At 37.6% G+C, this 17971-nt stretch overlaps 1 protein-coding gene across 2 annotated transcripts in view; it reads right to left on the minus strand.

Moving 5' to 3' along the window:
* CHRDL1 (chordin like 1) overlaps positions 1-17971 on the minus strand; it is a 136641-nt gene that overhangs the window by 84284 nt on the left and 34386 nt on the right. For both annotated transcript variants that reach the window (XM_006917270.3, XM_006917269.3), the window contains exons 2-3: positions 12632-12744; positions 10164-10257 (exon numbers count right to left, since the gene is read on the minus strand). In XM_006917270.3, coding sequence (XP_006917332.2) covers positions 10164-10257; positions 12632-12744 — 207 coding nt within the window. The remainder of the gene's footprint in view (positions 1-10163; positions 10258-12631; positions 12745-17971) is intronic.

Genomic DNA, 17971 nt, shown 5'->3' on the forward strand with positions numbered 1-17971 from the left:
GTAAATAAAAAAAAAAAAAAAAAGAATGAAATCTTGCCATCTGCAATAACATGGATGGACCTAGAGGGTATTTTTCTGAGTGGAGTAGGTCAAACAGGGAAAGACAAATGCCATATGATTTTAATTACATGTGGAATTTAAAGAACAAAATAAAACAAACTCATAGATACAGAGATCATTTTCATGGTTGCCAGATGGGAGGGAGTTTCAGGATAAAGTGGGAAGGGATCGAGAAGTACAAATTAGTAGTTACAAAATAGTTATGAGGATGTAAAGTATAGCTAAGGAATATAGTGAATATTATTGTAATAACTCTATGGTGTCAGATCGGTACTAGATTTGTCGAGGTGATCATTTCATAAATTATATAAATGTCTGATCATCATTTGTACACCAAAACTAATATATTATATCAATTGTTATTGAAAAATAAAAATGTTATTTAAAAATTATTCATTTAAGAGGTAAGTGACCACTTTCAAAGATAGATGAATTTATCAGGAATCAAAGCCTCAATTCAAAAGATGAAGTTGTAATAATTACAGAATCTTAGGTATCAGGCAACTTGGCAAGGAAGTGAGGTGGGGGAGAGGGAAACTGACACAATGCTGGCTGGACAGGTCTCGGGAATCACAGGTCACAGAAAATCAAGGTAATACTCACCTGCTCTGCTTACTCAGAGAGTAGGCCCTGGTTTAAGGGTCAGCTCTGCAACCAGGAAGAAAGCTCGCTAAAGAACATTTTACTAATCCTTTCTTTAAAATGCTCTAGATTTGACTCTTATTTCAAACTAAGTTGAAAGCAGAGTAAGCTGAAAACACTGATTTTATTTCAAACTATGTTGATTGCCTTTCCCTTTGAGAGTTTCATTTGTTTATCAGCAGAAATTCCTGGGCTAATTCCGAGAAATGCCATTCATTTCTTGCCAACAACAAGTTATGGACAATGGGTGGAGTTGAGCAGGGAGCTCCCCACGGAGGGTCCTTCTTTGTGGACATGACAAGCAGGGGCTCTGAATGTGGAAGATGGCAGAAAAGAACGGCTTTCGATGGGAGCTCCTGAAAAGCAGGGAGGCCAGCCATATGGAACAGTGTGTGCAGGCTTGGTCTTGAGGAAGTGTCACAGTGCCAAAGTATTTTTCCAGGTTGCTTATGTTCCCCACTATCAGAGAAACAATGTTGTCGTGATGCCTCTAGCCTTCTTCAGATGCACAGGGATCTCTACTCCAAGATCTTTCCCAGGACTGCTCTTTGTAGGCAGTGCTCTTGACCTTCTTTATCAAGATCTCCCTTGGGCCCTATTACTATAGTGCAATCTTCAGTCCAACTGCATTAGAATTAAGGTCCTTGTTTAACGGGCAGAATATTCACTTTAAGTCAACTCAATCAGAATTTTTAGTGTAGGATCTGGGAGCCTGCATTTTTCAATTCTCCCAAGGTGATCCTTAAGCATATTAAAGTTTGAATAACACTAGTTTGGGGTCTTGTTCTAAAGTGGTCCATTACCCTAATGAGCTTCTCCAAACTAAGATACTGTATATACCAAAACCTTATTGCTATAATAGAAATAACTTCTGGAAATTGAATGGCATAATATAAGACTTTCTAAAACATATACTAAAGAACACTAATTTTGCAAAGTGCTTAATGAAAAATCAGTCCAATGGCTGAATAAATTTGGAAAATACTGTATCCCATATACCTTTCTTGCAGATTCATAATGTGTATTATTAATACATCAAAGGCTCTAGGAAGTCCTGCATTAAAAGAAACCTGTTCAACTTTCTCTAATCTAGAAACTCCTTCTGGTACCCTTATTATGAGAATGTTGATATTCTTGATGTTGTCCCAGGGGCATCTTAAACTATCCTCATTTTTTTAATTCCTTTTTCTTGTTGCTGTTCTGATTGGGTGTTCTCCGCTACTCTATCCTCTAAATTGTTGATTCAATCCTCTGCTTCATTCAATCTATATTTCCTTCTAATGTACTCTTCACCTCAGATATAATATTCTTTATTTCTGACTTTTGTGTTTTCCATCTCCATTTTTATGTTTTCTATCTCTTTGTTAAAGTTCTCATTGAGTTCATCTACTCTTCCCCTAAGTTCATTGAGTATCCTTATAACCAGTGTTTTGAACTCTGCATCTGGTAGATTGCTTGTCTCCATTTTGTTTAGTTCTTTATCTGGAGCTTTGTTCTGTTTTCTTTTCATGTGGGACATGTTTCTTTGTCTCCCTATTTTGGCTGCCTCCCTGCATTGGTTTCAATGTATTAGGTAGGGATCCTAAGTCTCCAGGGCTTAATAGAGTGGCTTTATGTAGTAGGTGTCCTGTGGGGCCCAGTGGCACAGTGTTCTCTGGTCACCTGAGTGAGGTGTTCAATGTGTGTCCCTTGTTTGGGTTGTATGTGCCCTCCTGATGTAGTTGAGCCTTAGTTGTTGTTTTCATTTCAATGGGAGAGATTGACCCTTGGTGTGAATGGGTGTGAGGATTGGCCAGTAAGGGGCCCACCCTACAGAGGAGAATTCACTTTAGCAGGGCTCTGGTCCCTGCCCAGCCTGCTCTTCGGGTGTGTCCTCTTTAGATGCAACCCTGGGTGGTGCTCAGGCTCTGATGCAGGTCGAAGCAAGCCACTGGCTATGTCCGCCCAAGGGCCTCCTCCAGCTTCAAGCCAAGTTCAGCTACAGCCTGTGCACCTCCAGAGCCACCTGTTAAGAGTCACTAAGGAAACTGCAGATGGCTGCCACCCATGCTGGGCTTATCAGTGCCTTGAAGGGCCAAGCCAGTAACCGAGGCTGGCTGCTGCTATTGGCAGGGTTGGAGCTGCTCAGTAAGGGGTACAGGGCATGCCAAGGCCTGATGCTACTTCTTTTGGTTTTGTGAACCTTTGAGAGATTTTAGGAAATTTTGTAGAATGAGCCAAGACAGGCCATTTATAATAAACCACTGGAGGCATCTTGGGTGTGCTGCATGTTGGGAGGGTTGGTATCTCAGGGAATAACCAGGGCAGGGCAACCTGTGGTAGCCAGGTTGATGGAGACTGAGATATGGTGGCTGCCTGCATCTTCATGCTGGTACGTGAGCAGGTTTAACAAGGGGACAATGGATACTTCCTTCACTTCTGTCCTGGAGAAAGCCCCCCCTCCAGCCCTCTCCCAGAAGCCAGACAACTCGGTTCCTCCCCATGTGTCCGTGGCACTCTTCAAGCAGCTGCCCCAGCACTGGAGCTCAGAGCAAGTGAGTCTGTCAGAGAGTAAGTCATATGCAGGCCCCACAAAAGGAACATCTGTGACTCCCACAGCCCTCAGTCTCACTCAGCCACAATCCACACTGGTTTTCACAGCCAGAGGTTGTTGATATTTCTCTTCCCAGCACTGGAACACTGGATTAGGGAGCCTGGTGTGGGGCTGGGTCCCCTTGTTCCTCAGGGAGGGCAGGGGGCTCTGCAGTCAAGATAACTCTTCTGATTTTCATCCACCACATGTGGTTGTGGGACCAGCCCATTACATGTCTCCACCTCTCCTACCAGTCTTAAGGTGACCTCTTTTGTATATCCCCAGTTGTAGGAGTTCTGTTCAGCCAGAACTCAGGTAACTCCCAGTGGTGGTTTTTTTGTAGTTTCTTTATAATTTTGATGTGGCCATAAGAGGAAGTGAGCACAACATCTACCATCTATGCCATCTTAATCAGAAATCTGTCATTAATATTAATGCTACTGAATAGAACACTTTAAAATCATAAATTTTATACTGTGTGTATTTTACTATAATAAAAGATAAATAAATCCCCCTTGAAATTTTTCCCTTAAAAAATAAAACTGGAGGGAGCAATAAACTCCTGTCTGCTTGAATACTGTAACACTGAAAGTCACGAATATGGACATGGTCAAAGAACTAGATTCCCTTTTTATATAAATGTAGAAGATTGGAGGAAAGAAGAAAAAAATGTGTAGAGATCACAGACCAAAAAAACAAAAACAAAAAACAAACAAACAAACGAACAAAAAAACAAAAAACAGATTAGAATGGTCCAGCGACTTGCAACTCTCACTCTAAACTGTTAAAGTCAAATTCCCATATTACTTCATCTTATATAGTTCACTTCTGTTACAGTATACATTTCTGTAATCTAAACTTATTCATATACAAGTGATCAATAAGAGAATGATGTTGGTATAATACAGAAATTGCATTGGTTCATACATGATTTTTCCCAGAAAATTAATATTTTGCACCATCGAGTGACAGAAGCTGAATGCCAAGTATACCAACACAACTGAAATCAGCAAACTGTCAAAGAATACAGTACTCTATCCTATTCTCATTCACCTCACATTCTTCCTCTTAGCTTAGTTTGATTATAAACTCTGTCTTATAAGTGCTTATTACATGATTCTCTCTGATCTTTGTGCATTTTTCTCGTCTCTGTAACTAAAAAGCCTAAATCCTTCCTACATCCTCTTCCTTCAAGCTAATGTCACCATTTTAAGAGATAAAGTTTATACTTAGACTAATATTCTTTTATATTAGAAATCTAAGATGCCTTTTTAAACTGTGCTAGCTTTTTATTTGTATAATTGTTTTGTTAGTACTCTGGTTACAAAGTTGCATAAGTTTCTAACTGTTTTCTCCAATCCTGTTTATTCCTTAAGCCCTATTACTTTTCAGTGTACAATTCTGCAGAATGTGAAGATTTTCAGAAATGCAAATATTATAGTATTGTACAAATGTCTGTATTCACTAGCTAGCTCACAACCCAACTCTTGTTGAGAGGAAAGTGGCATTGGGCTTCTAGCTTTTCCTTTCAAGAATACACAGACTACAGTGCATCACTAGAAAGGCTGTTTCCTTAACCTAGCTTGAATGTAAAAGGCTGGGGTGTGGGATGGCTCTTCTGGCAAAGCCACACTGTCATTGTCCATACTAAAACCATATCATAGAGCTAAATATTTCACACTTAGCCAAAAGGGAACACTGTGGATTAGGTCTCTGGTAACAGATCAAATCAGATATTCTGGCAATTTTATAACAACTCTTTAATGATCTGAGAATGGTAGAATACCTCTAAGGGAACTTTTTATTAATTCCAAAGAGCGAATTCTTAATGGAATTGTCATTAAAAAACTCTTAGATAATATCATGATTTAGGTTCTTGGTCATTATGAAACAGTCTTCTTTTGGTGATAAAATTATATATCAAGAAAAAATGTAAAGAAGTCATATTCTTTCTTCTCCTCTCTCACCTTTACCACTCCACTCTCCCCAAAGAGAAGATGTGGAATTTCATTCTTATAAATCTCTTATTATTGGGGACTACAGAGTCTTGCTTAGAAACAGATTGATTTAAAGACTTTTCTGACTTCCGTGAAGTCTTGACTTTTTCCATTAAGTATCTTCTAGCCTCAATGAAGCATCAGCCTATTTTGGCCCAGTAGAGCCCTGTTGTACGTGACCAAGACTTAACGTCTACCATGGAGACTTGGGAAGTACTTATTTGCTCTTCATGGGAATCAGTATATGTTTCTCTCTTGCAATTCTGGAAAAGCAGTCTTCATACTCTGACTTCCACAGTTTAGCAGGAGCTACAGAAGACAACCTGAAATGCACGTATGAACCTTGGAAACTGCAAGGGTGGGGAGTTTAGAAAGCCAAAGCCATGGGAAACACAGAAACAAATAATGAGACAGTGGCTCCTCTGTCCCATTGAATGGGAGATGAGCTCTAGGCACGACTTGTAGGACTTGCCAATCGAGTCCATCACTACCCAGGTGAACACTCTCTGAAGTTGATACTCTTATAGGATAATATGTAAAACCAAAGCAATGGGTATATGGTTTCCTCGTTCGTTTTCTCTTTTTGATATAGAACTTGTTCATCATCTTAGCTTTAAATATTCTACTTTAAGCGAGGACATTTTCATCATAGTGCCTTGCATCAGGTTACGATAGAAAACTGGAGCCCTTCCTTTGACAAAACATTCTTGTGGCCCTGAAGGCATGAGTTTTCTCATGCCTAATAATCACTGGGGTGGAAGGAATACAGAGGAGTCATTATATCCACTGCCCTGCCTTAAAGCATAACTGTGTCAACTCTACTTAGATGGGTGGGTACTTTTTGATTTCCAGAAATATGCCGCAAAGAGACTAAAATTTTCCTTAGTCAATTTATTCGAGGATTTAACAATCACTCAATCCTAAAGTTCTTCCTTTTATCAAACTCCATTCTTCTCTACTATGGTTTAAACCCATTTACTCTTGTTTTATCTTCAACAGAAAGAAAGAATAGCCGGTTTGCATTCCATTTCAGTATGGCAGAGACAGTATGTGAGAAAACTCCTTGCTCTTTTTCAAACAAAGAAGAGAGATGAAATGTAAAATTAAAAATAAATAAACAAACTTTAAAACTGCATAATCATACTCAGAAACAAAAGAGGATTCCTATGGAATAAAACAGAAAGAAAGTACAGCAATAAATGGAGGCCAAAAACATATGGTCCATTGGCAGTTGGGACCGGATACAGATAGTTGGGGCCAGATAGCTGAGCAAGAACTACAGCCTACAATTAGATTACTTTGTAAATCTGGGTCATATTTCTCACATGTAAACAGGGCTGACATAGCTCTGCCCACCCCAAGTATTTCCCTCAGATGGTCTGGTTGACCAAAGCAGGCAACTGTAGCTGAGATTCCAGTCCAAGATCATTATCAGGGACTAGCACTGCACAAGAAAACAGAGGTAGAGATAAGCCATCCAGGCATGAGGAAGACCAAGATGAAACACTAATACATGACCTGGTTTAAAGTTCAATGAACTGTAAGGCCTGAAACATCCATTCTACCAGGAAAGAAGGCAAGAATAAAACCCCCATGATTGATGAGCTTTTAAACAAAAATTTTAGAAAACAAGGGGGAATTTGTAACTAAGAAAAGCTATCGAAAATCCAAACAGAAGTGAGAATTCACAGCTGAAAAAAATACAAATCTGAAATGGAGTTTAAATATTTAAATACCTTAAAGAAATAAAGAAGAGAATGAGATCCCAAGAAACAATGATGGGGGGGGGGGTATAAAACAGCACCTTGCGCAGATTTTAAATATAATTTAAAAACTTGGGGAAAATATAGATATTGAAAATAAAACAATAAAAAACCTAACATATGACCTAAATAGTAGGCATTAAAAATCTGAAGAAAGAATTCATGAATTGGAGGACAAAATTGAAGTGATATATCATTATGCAGAATATACCAGGGTGGAAAAAATTAAGAAGACATTAAGAGATACAGGATCAATTAAATGAGCAGCAACAACATGCTCCAAAGATAACTTTGAGGATGATAAAAAAAAATAGATGGAAGAGAGGTAATTTTCACAAAACTAATGACTAAAAACTAAAAAGAAATTTGAGTCCTTTGGCTAAAATAATCATGTGCTGAGCAGGCTAAATAAATCATACATACACACTTCATTGTGTGCATCAAAGAAAAAGAGGAAATCTCAAAAGCTAGAAGAAGGGGAAAACAAGTTACCCACAAAAGAATTACAAACAGCAAAAAATTACAACCAAATAGCAGACTTCTTATCCACAAACAAAGGAAGTCAACCAACTATTTATCAGTATCTTTGAAGTGCTGAAGGAAAAATGAACATTCACCTATAATTTTATACCCAGCCAAATTATTACTTAAGAATGAGGGCGGAATCTAACAAAGAAAATAAATGAACAAACAAAACAGACAGAAACTCATAGATGCAGAGAACAAACTGATGGTTGCCAGATGGGAGATGGGTTGGGGAGCTGGGTAAAAAAGGTGAAAAGATTAAGAAGTACAAATTGGCATTTACAAAATAGTCACAGGAATGTAAAGTACAGCATAGGGAAGGAATATAGTCAATAATACTGTAATAACTATGTATAGTGCCAGATGAGTTCTAGACTATAATTGGAGAGATCACTTCATAAATTATACAAATGTCTAACCACTATGCTGTGTACCCGAAACTAATATAAAATAATATTAAATGTCAACTGTAATTGAATAAAAAACATACGTATGTGGACACTGAGGCCTCATAAAATGCAAAACAAAGCCCAAATCCCCCCACCCCCCAAAAAAGACTGAAGGCAAAATAAAGACATTTTTGTATATAAGGATTAAAGAACTTTAGTACCACTACCCACAGGAAAAAGTGTTAAAGGTTATAGTTGACAAGAAAAAAAATGAACTCACAAGAAAGTGATCTGCAAGGACAAGAAGGAAAAGAAAATGAACAGCTGGTTTCTATACTCCATGAAATGTGCTTCTTAAGTCTTTAAGACAACATATTTATTTCCTTCAATTTTCTCTTTTCTGGGATTTTTGACCTCAATTTTTAACTCTTTTTCTCTCAAAATAACTGCTAGCTTATACTTTCCTTTTTCCTCAATACTTGCTTCCTTTTATGCAGCTGGAGTAAATGACAGCCATACTCCATTCAATGCTCTTCCCCCTTATGCTCTGTGTCTGCGTTATGTCTCAACCTCCTTTAGGGAGAAGAACAATCTCTATATAGCAGTTTAGATAAATTCCTATGACATTGGACCACTTTTGGAGTCCTCTGGGAAAAATAAGATTTTATAAGGCTCTTTGACAAGCAGCCTGGCAGATTAAAAAAAAAAATCTCTCCAGATTAGCCTCCTTATCAGAAACTACTCCCATCTACCAGAACTCCTCCCATACTATACTCCTGTAATCCACTTAAAGTAGAAGCAAAAAACACATACAAAAATATTAAAGCCCATTCATTTAGGGATGGGTTCCAAAAATCAAGTTGATCATATGCTGAGTCAGTCTCTGACATCTTGAAGTGTAAACTATCATCACCTATAGTCAGCATGAGAAACCTGTGACATGGCACGATCTTTTTCCATCTGGTAAGGAATCTCTTGCTAGTAAGGAATCCCTTGTGTTCAACAGATGCAGGAAAGTATACTTCATATAGATAGTGACAAAAAAAGTTGGGAATTTCTTTTCCATTAAACAAAAACTCCATTCTTGTAACATTTCAGTTAACTGAGTTTTCATTGAATCTCATTCTTAACCTCATTCCTACCATTTTTCCTCTAATATTTTAGGTTTCTCCCTTACAAGTTCTGGAAGTTCTTTACTACTTAAAAAAGTACCATTTATGTATGCTCTAGACTAGTGGTTCTTGACATTTTTAAGGTCATGTATAGCCACTTTAGGAATACCAATAAAGATATGGATTCTTTCTAAAGGAATTAATATGTATACATGGTTACACCAAAAACTGAAAATAATTTTAAAGAGTTCCCTGATTCCATAATATCCACCCATGGACCTCAAATCCAGGACCCCTGTCCTAAAAGGAAAGAGAAAAGACACAATTTGCAAGGCTTCTACTGCCCATAGCCCAACACTGTTGCCTTTTGCTAGGACTGCTCTCAGGCCCACAGGCATTCTTTGAATCATTCCACACTTGCACACCTCTGGTATGGGAGCCAGGCTCCAGTGAGATGTAAACAAAGTGTCATTGAGGGAGCTCCTGCCTTAGACAAACACCCTATCCACAAACTGTGAAAAGTAGACATCCTAATAGCCTTGTGAAAAAGTCTCTCCACACCTCCCCCTTTTATTTGCTCTTAACAATGTGTACATAATAACTACAGTCTGGAGAAGGTGACTATTCGGCAAGAAAGCAGCTTTATACTGTCATAAACCTCACTACCTCAGCTCCTTTGATTTATGAATAGCCCCCCATCATTTAGAAACTATGCTTGCATGCAATTCCAGCACTAATGGCAGAGGACATGTGCTGCCATGCTACAATTTCTCTGGTGCCCACTGCCCACGGTAGGAAGAGACTATTTACAGAAGAAAATCTCTGGGCCACAATTCCCTTCCCCCAATTGACATCCACTTTCAAATGATTAAAAGCCCAATGAAAATCTGTTACTGGGTACTCAATAACTTATTAGAGCCTAGAATGTGCCCCACATGGGCTATAAAAGGTATTTAGGGGCCGGTGTGGGCTGCCTAAAAGTATCCTATTGTTATTTCTGTCTGGAAGTTTCGCTTCTGGGGAATTAAGGAGATTGAGTGAGTTGGCTGGAAAAGGGAGGAAGGAGAACCACAGCTGAGAAAGAAAGAGGCAAATCAGTTTACCTGGACAGCGAGGGCAGCACAGATGAGGAATATGCACAGGTGAAAGGCAGTGAAGGCTTGGACATCTGACTCTGCTGCAAAGCACATTCCCATTCTGAAAGAGAGGAGGCAATAAGTGAAAACTAAATGTCTTTCAAAGGTCACTGGGATCATGCCAGTTTGGGAAACAGTCATGCAGGGACTCACCCAGACAGTGAATAATGCATTCCTGAGAAGCTGAATGAAATCAACATTTTTCTTTCCTTTTCTCATCACTAGCATCTCTGCTTGGTTGGTTGATAGCTTGTTGGTATATTTTTCTAAGGCTGGAATCAGTACTGCTACAGTTTTCAAAGCCTCTCACTAACTGTGGGAGGCTTCTTCTGGCTTGGCTCTTTGGCATTTCTACTATTGCCCAACTCTAACTGAACATCTTTTCCAAGAGCTTAGTCTGATTTCATAATCACCTGCCCAACGCCATGGAAGAGAAGGGATAATGAGTGTTGGTCCCCTAAGCTGCTATCAATATCTGGACAAGGAGGTGCCTTTGGCACATGTATCTTTGATTCCATATAACCCTGCTTTGATCCAGTAGGTTGACTGCTTCCTTTTGTCACTTCCTTTTTCAGTAAAAAAGTTTTCCTGAGCAAAAATGCGAGTTTTAAATTGAGTTGATTAGCTAGTATGCCTGGGTGGGCCAACTGAGTCCCTGCCTGATTTACAATTAGAAGAACCATAGTTCTGACAACTCTCAACAATTGCTAGAATAAAGGAAGACTTTGGGAATCAATTTTGTGTTAACATTTTCCATCTATAATTCATTTGAAGCGAGGATTCCTTCTCTCAGGCTGCTGTGGGGGAAGAAGGTGATGAAGGGGATAGAGAAAAGCACTTGAGCTGTTGGCACAGGGAACATGTTAACATTTTCACTGCCCAGCATTTGGAAATACCACAGAGCCTCCTTATATGTCACACTCCTCAGAGCCAGGTGGTATGATCTTGAACTGAGATCAAAGTACATCTGAAACCACACCTGGCTAAGGACTAAACTGATCCCACTTAATGCTTTATACTGAATTCTGTTCTAGAGTTAATCAATTCATAAAAATAATGATAACCATAATGATAATGATGATGATGATGATGAAGATGATGATGACAATAGTAGTTATTATTTTTTGAATGTTGGTCATGAGCAATCACTGTTTTAGGTGACTGAAATGAATTCATGAATGTAATCTTTACCACAACCCTATGAAATAAGTAATATCATTATCCCATTTTAAATAAGCTGAAAGAATCTCAGAGAGGTTATGTAACTTGTCCGATGTAACATGGCTCATAGGTGGCAGAGCCAGAGTTGTAAATTTGGTCTGTCTTGACTTTAGAACCCTGCAACCTCTTAACACCACCTGATAATGGCCTGAAGGTTAAGTTTCCACATGCTCAAAATTCTGAAACTCCAATTTTCCGTTCAAATGGCAAAAGAATCAGGCTTGCAAGTGACTACTCCTGTTCTACCTGGGCACTAGAGGGGAGTGGCAATTCTTCTATGAGTTCTCAAGTGAGAGGTTGGCCCTGAAAATTCTTTCTTATATGTTCAGAATTCTTAATTCTCAGGGCCTCCCTTCTTAACTTCCTTAATGCAGTGGATCTCCACCAGGGATTATTTCATCCCCTAGGTAACTCTGGCAATGTCTGGAGACATTTTCACTTGTCACAATTGGGTTTAGTGCTACTGGCATCTAGTAGGTAGAGGCCAAGGATGCCGCTAGGTATCCTATGATGCACAAGACAGCCTCCACAGCAAGGGATTACCTGTCCCCAAACGTCAATGCTGCTGAAGTTGAGAAACTATAGGTATAATGATTGAGGTTTGTTCAGAAAGAACTGTGGTCCTGGGTCAAGGCCATGGAAAGAAAATGGAACTATCTGCTTCCTCTATTGCAAAGATGGCATTCAAGTTGTCCAAATACCTCTTTGAGTAACCGGACAGGAGCCAAGGCCAAGCCAAGGAACTCTAATCCTCACCAGGTACAAGCCAAGGCTTCCCAATCTCAATCTTAGTTATTGTCTGAGATAATATAAAATACGCTCTCCCAATGAACCAGTATATAGTCTGTCCTGATCTCTTATTTAAAGGCAAACCCTAAAAATGGTTTCCAAAAAAAAATGGTCTTGTCTTACAATCTAGGCATTATATTGAGCTTTCTCTCCACTCCCACTGTCAAGCTATTCCGCCTTCTCATACCATGTCCTATGCCATTTGGCTAAGAGACCATAAGTATCTGTCCATAGCAAATACTCGGAAATCTCATGAAAATCAAGCCAAAAGGCAACAGAGGGAGATAGAAGATGTGTATTTTTCCTTGTGATCTGATTAACTTCTTTTAGGCTTTAACACCATGTTCCCTGGCCATCTGGGCCCTGAAAGCACCTCTGCATGCTGAGGAGCTAACTGGGAAATCACATGTCATGAGAAAATGTACCTCTGAGCAGATGCAGTTCACACAGTAAACCAACCCATATGGTTCCAGGTAAGGATGCCATCTCTCACCCACTCTATACTTCTTGTCTTGAAAAACACAATATGTCTCTGAATCTGTGAGGAAAGAGATGGAGAACATGCCTGTTAGAAAATATGAATCAAGTCACAAAAGCCAAAGGCAATCACAGGTTCCACCCATTTTAGTGTATATCAAGGAAAGAGGAATAGGTAATATTGACAGAACCCCTACTATTGGCTCAGAGTTTTACATGCTTTGTTTATTTTGTCCCACAATGACCTAGTAAGATGGGCACTAATCTATTGTCTAATGCTATAGATGATGCAAATCAAGGGTCATATAACCAATAAGTAACTGACACAAGACTCAAACTCAGTTTTCACTGACACTGAAGTCAAAATCTTGACTAATGCTCTGTTAAAATGTTAAGATAAGGGAGTATGTCATGTGTCCTTTTGGAAAAGGTTGTCCTTCCTTGCTTTGGAAAAGCAAACTAATGTCTAAAACGCTGATCTATCAGAACATTCTCAGATCTATCTGCCTGGTGGTGGTATAGGGATGATGGACTAAATACATTGTGTTAGATCCCTATAAATGACTTTGCCCCATATGCTAACATAATTCAATCATTAAACAAATACTTCAGCATCTACTCTGTCAGGCACTATGCTAAGTGTTAAAGATAAAATGTTAGGCAAAAATACACACAGTTTTCTTTCTCAATCAACTTATAGACTTCTTGCATAAACAACTCCCAGTTAACTCAAAAGTAATGTGTCCTTCCTTTTGCTGAAATGGAAATTTTGATAGTCACAGCTAATCTTGGACCATAGTTACTTGAGTACATACTATGTTATTTGTCTTATTTTATGTGTTGTATTCCTCTGTCAGGGTGAAAGGTCCTAACAAGTAGGTACCATTTTTTCTTTACTCTCAGTCTATCGCATGGCCTAGCACACCGTGGCCAATAAATGTAAGCAATCAAAAAATTATTGGTAAATGAATTTCCAAACCATATAGTTTGTCTTCCAATCCCATCTTCTATCTTCTGCTTCCCATCATACACAGTTAAAATAAACCAAGATTCCTCAAAATAAACACATTTCCATGATTACCAGAATTGAAATAATAAAGAAAAGACAGATAAGCTAGAAATTGGGAGAAGATAGTTCCAACAAATAAAGTGTTAATATCTGAAATATTTTAATCAGTCGAATCAATCAATAAAGGGCTAACAAATCCAATAGAAAAATGGTCTGAGGCTATGAATGGCAGTTTAGAGAAGAAGAAATGGGAACAGGCAATAAACAGGACAAGATGTTCAACTTCACTAGTAATCAGAGATTCTCAAGTTGCATGCTGCTTCAAAAACACTCTACGATTCTTTCCAACTACCCTAAATTCCAATTTACTTTTCAAATCTTTATTTCCAACTTCTTCTGAATGAGTCATAAAATCTGGGTTTGAATCCTTACTTACTCTAGCTGTATGGCACTGAGCAAGTCATTTAAACTCTATCAATCTCATTTTTTAACATCTATGACATATGGATTATATGTTTCTCTCCCAGATGTTGGACGATTAGGGGTAGCTCTCTGTAAATTATAAAATGCTACAAAATGTAGAGTGTTATTTTATGGTGATTATTTTCTAATTAGAAAAGTAATGCATGTTCAATGTAGAAAATTGAAAAACATATACAAACACACAAAAAGAACAAAATAAAGACATAAAAGTATATAGAATAAAGAAACATTACACACAAATCAGGCACAAGAATACAACCACTTTTAATATGCTGATAACTTATAAATAGCCCATGAGTTGAAGAGAAAAAGAAAAGGGAAATTAGAAAATATTTTTACTAAATGAAAATGAAAACACTACATACAAAATGCAGCTAAAGAAGTACTTAAAGGGAAGTTGATATCACTAAGTACCTATGTTAGAAAAGGAGAAAAGCCTTAAATCAACACCTTAAGAAACTAGAAAAAGTAGAACAAAACAAACTAACAGCAAATAGGAGAAATAATAAAAAACCGAAATTAATGAAATTGAAGACAGAAAATCAGTAGGAAAAATCAATGAGAATAAAACCTGGTTCTTTAAGATGAACAATAAAATTGATAAACCTCTAGCAAGACTAACAAAGCTAAAAAGAGAAAGGATGCAAATTACAAATAATGATAAAAGAGAGGGCTGCATTATAAATCATATAAATATTTCAAAGATAAAAAGGGAATATTATGGATAACTTTATACCAGCTAATTTAACAATTTAAATGAAAAGCATGAATTCTTTGAAAGACACAATTATTAAAGCTCACTCAAAAAGAGATCAATAACCTGAATAATCATATATCTTGTAAAGAAATTGAATTTGTAGTTAAAAACTTCGCTCAAAAAAAAACACCAGGGCCAGATAGCTTCATTGTGAATTCTAACTAACATTCTACCGAATATTTCAGAGAAATGAAAAGGAGAGAGTGCTTCCCAACCGAATTTTTGATGTAGGCATTACACTGATACTAAAACCAGATACAGATATTACAAGGGAAAAAAATCTACATACCAATATCTCTCATGAACATAGATACAAAAATTCTCAACAACATTTTAACATATTAAATCCAACAATAAATTGAAAGGATAATACTTTATGAGCAAGTAGGATTTATTCTGAAAATTCAACATTCATTAATTCAATCAATGCAATTTACCATATCAACCAACCAGAGGAGAAAAACCATGTAATCATTGCAAAAGATTCAGAAAAAGCATTTGACAACATTTTATATCCATCTATGACAGAAACTCTAAACAATCCAGAAAAGGGCCTTCCTCGCCTTGATAAAGGGAATCTACAAAAAAACCTACAGTTGTCATTAAAAAAATAAAATAAAATCCTACCATTTGCAATGATATGGATGGACCTAGAGGTTATTATGCTGAGTGAAGTAAGTCAGACAGAGAAAGATAAATACCATATGAATTCACAATCTGGTGATGGCCAGAGGAGAGGGGGAGTTTTGGGGGCTGGCCTAAAGGGGTGAAGAGTTAAAGAAGTACAAATTAGCAGTTGATAGATGGTCATGAGGATGGGGAGCACAGCATAGGGAACGCAGTTAGCATTAATGTAATGGCTAGGTGGAGAGCCAGAGAGAAAGAGCAATTAGGGGGATCGTTTTGTAAACTATATAAATGTCTAACCAATGTACTACATACTTGAAACGAATAATAAAATTAAATTAAAAAAAAACCTACAGCTAACATCATACTTAATGGCAAAAAAAAAAACAAAAAAAACACTTTCCTCCTAAGATTGGGGATTATGCAAGGATGTCTATTTCATCACTCTTGGAGGTACTAGCCAGTGAAATCTGGTAAGAAAAAGAAGTAAAAAGCACATCTGTTGGATAAAAAAATAAAACTGTCTTGATTTAATACATGATATGATTGTCTCCAAAAAAATCACAAAGAATCTATTTAAGTTACTACTAATAGTAAGAGAATTTAGCAAAACTGCAGAATACAAGGCCAATATAAAAAGGTTGATCACATTTATATAATCTTTAATGAACAATTAAAAATCGAAATTTGAAAAAGTATCATTTGTAATAGCTCCCCTAAAACAAAAAGAAATGGAGAGTTATATCTTGTTCATGGACAGGGAAGACACGACATTGTTAAGATGTCAATTCTCCCCAAAATGATTTATAGATTCAATGCAATCAAAATCCAAACACTAGCAGGATATTTTATAAAAATTGCTAATCTAATTTAAAAATTACATGGAAAGGCAAAGGAAGCAGCAGATACAAAACGATTTTGAACAAGAAAGATGTTGGAAGACGAACACTACATGATTTCAAGAGTTAATGTGAAATTATAGTTTTCAAGACAATGTGGTGTTGGCAAAAGTTTAGACAAATATATCAACAGAATAGAATGGAGAGTAAAAAATAACCTACACTTATGTAGTCAATTGATTTTCAACAGAAGTACAAAGGCCATTCAATGAAGAAACAAGAATCTTTTCAATAAATGATGCTAGAACATTTGGATAGTCATATGCAAAACATAAAATAGAATGAACCTTAATCCATATCTCATACCACATACAAAAATTAGCTCAAGATGGATTATAGATAGACTTTAATGTAAACCCTAATACTTTAAAACTTCTAGAAGAAAACATTGGAGGCTATCTTTGTGATCTTGGGTTAGGCAAAGAATTCTTAGTTATAACACTAAAAGCACAATCCATAAAAATATAAAATAGGACTTCATCAAAATTAAGAACTGCTTTTAAAAGACAGTGTTAATAAAAGGAAAAGCACAGACTGGGAGAGATTAATTACACATCATATTTCTGATAAATAACTTTTTGCTAGAATATATAAAGAAATCTCGGATATGGCAAGGAAACATGACGGAGTAAGAGACATCCTCAGATCTCTCTCCCAGAAACAACAATGAGCTGAACATCTAAAACTCAACAAAAAACACCCAAACTTCACACAAGCATGTCTGAACATGAGATCTGCACATAAAAGCTACCACAGATCAGAACCACGGGTGTCAGGCGGTGGACTTGGAGAAATAAAGAAGCCGCCAAAGCTCTTTGCAGGAGAAGGGGAGGAGTAAAGGTGTGGCGACTACCCTGATCGACCTACCTGGAAGTGCTGGAACTTCTAGCAGCTGGCACCAGGGCCCAGGCATCAGGGCAGAAAGCAGAGAAGCGGAACGAGACAGCAGAGAAACAACAGCTGATTTTTACCTGCTCGGTTGCAAAACTGAGGCTGAGCAGCAGACCCCAAACCCCAAAACAGAGGGCCCCTCCCCACATACCCTCCAAGACCGAACACTGCGGAACCCCAGCAAGGTCTGAGCAAACACTACCAAAACTGTTGCTAACACTGACAGGGACTGAAACTGAGAGTAGCAAGTGTGATTAAATATCTACAAGAAAATAAAAAAGACATTTAGGCTTTATCTAAAGCAAGGATCTAAGAGGCTTAGACGCCACCTACTGGAAAACAAAAGAAGAGCACCTTATTTGCAGCAGGTTAAAGAGAGACCTTTATATAATAAATCTTCTTTCTGGAAAAACAACAGAATAGACTTCCATTAAGGCCCAGGCGCAGAAATAGTCCATTAAACAACATGAACAACCAAGGTGACAAGGCATTTCAGAAAGAAAGAGAAAAATCTCCAGAAAATAAACTTACAGAGATAGAAATATGCGACTTAAATGACAGAGAATTCAGGGTGGTACTTCTGAAAAAAACTCAATGAGATCAAAAACAACTCACATCAACA

Source organism: Pteropus alecto, unplaced genomic scaffold (assembly GCF_000325575.1).
Source record: "Pteropus alecto unplaced genomic scaffold, ASM32557v1 scaffold107, whole genome shotgun sequence".
NCBI lineage: Eukaryota > Metazoa > Chordata > Mammalia > Chiroptera > Pteropodidae > Pteropus > Pteropus alecto.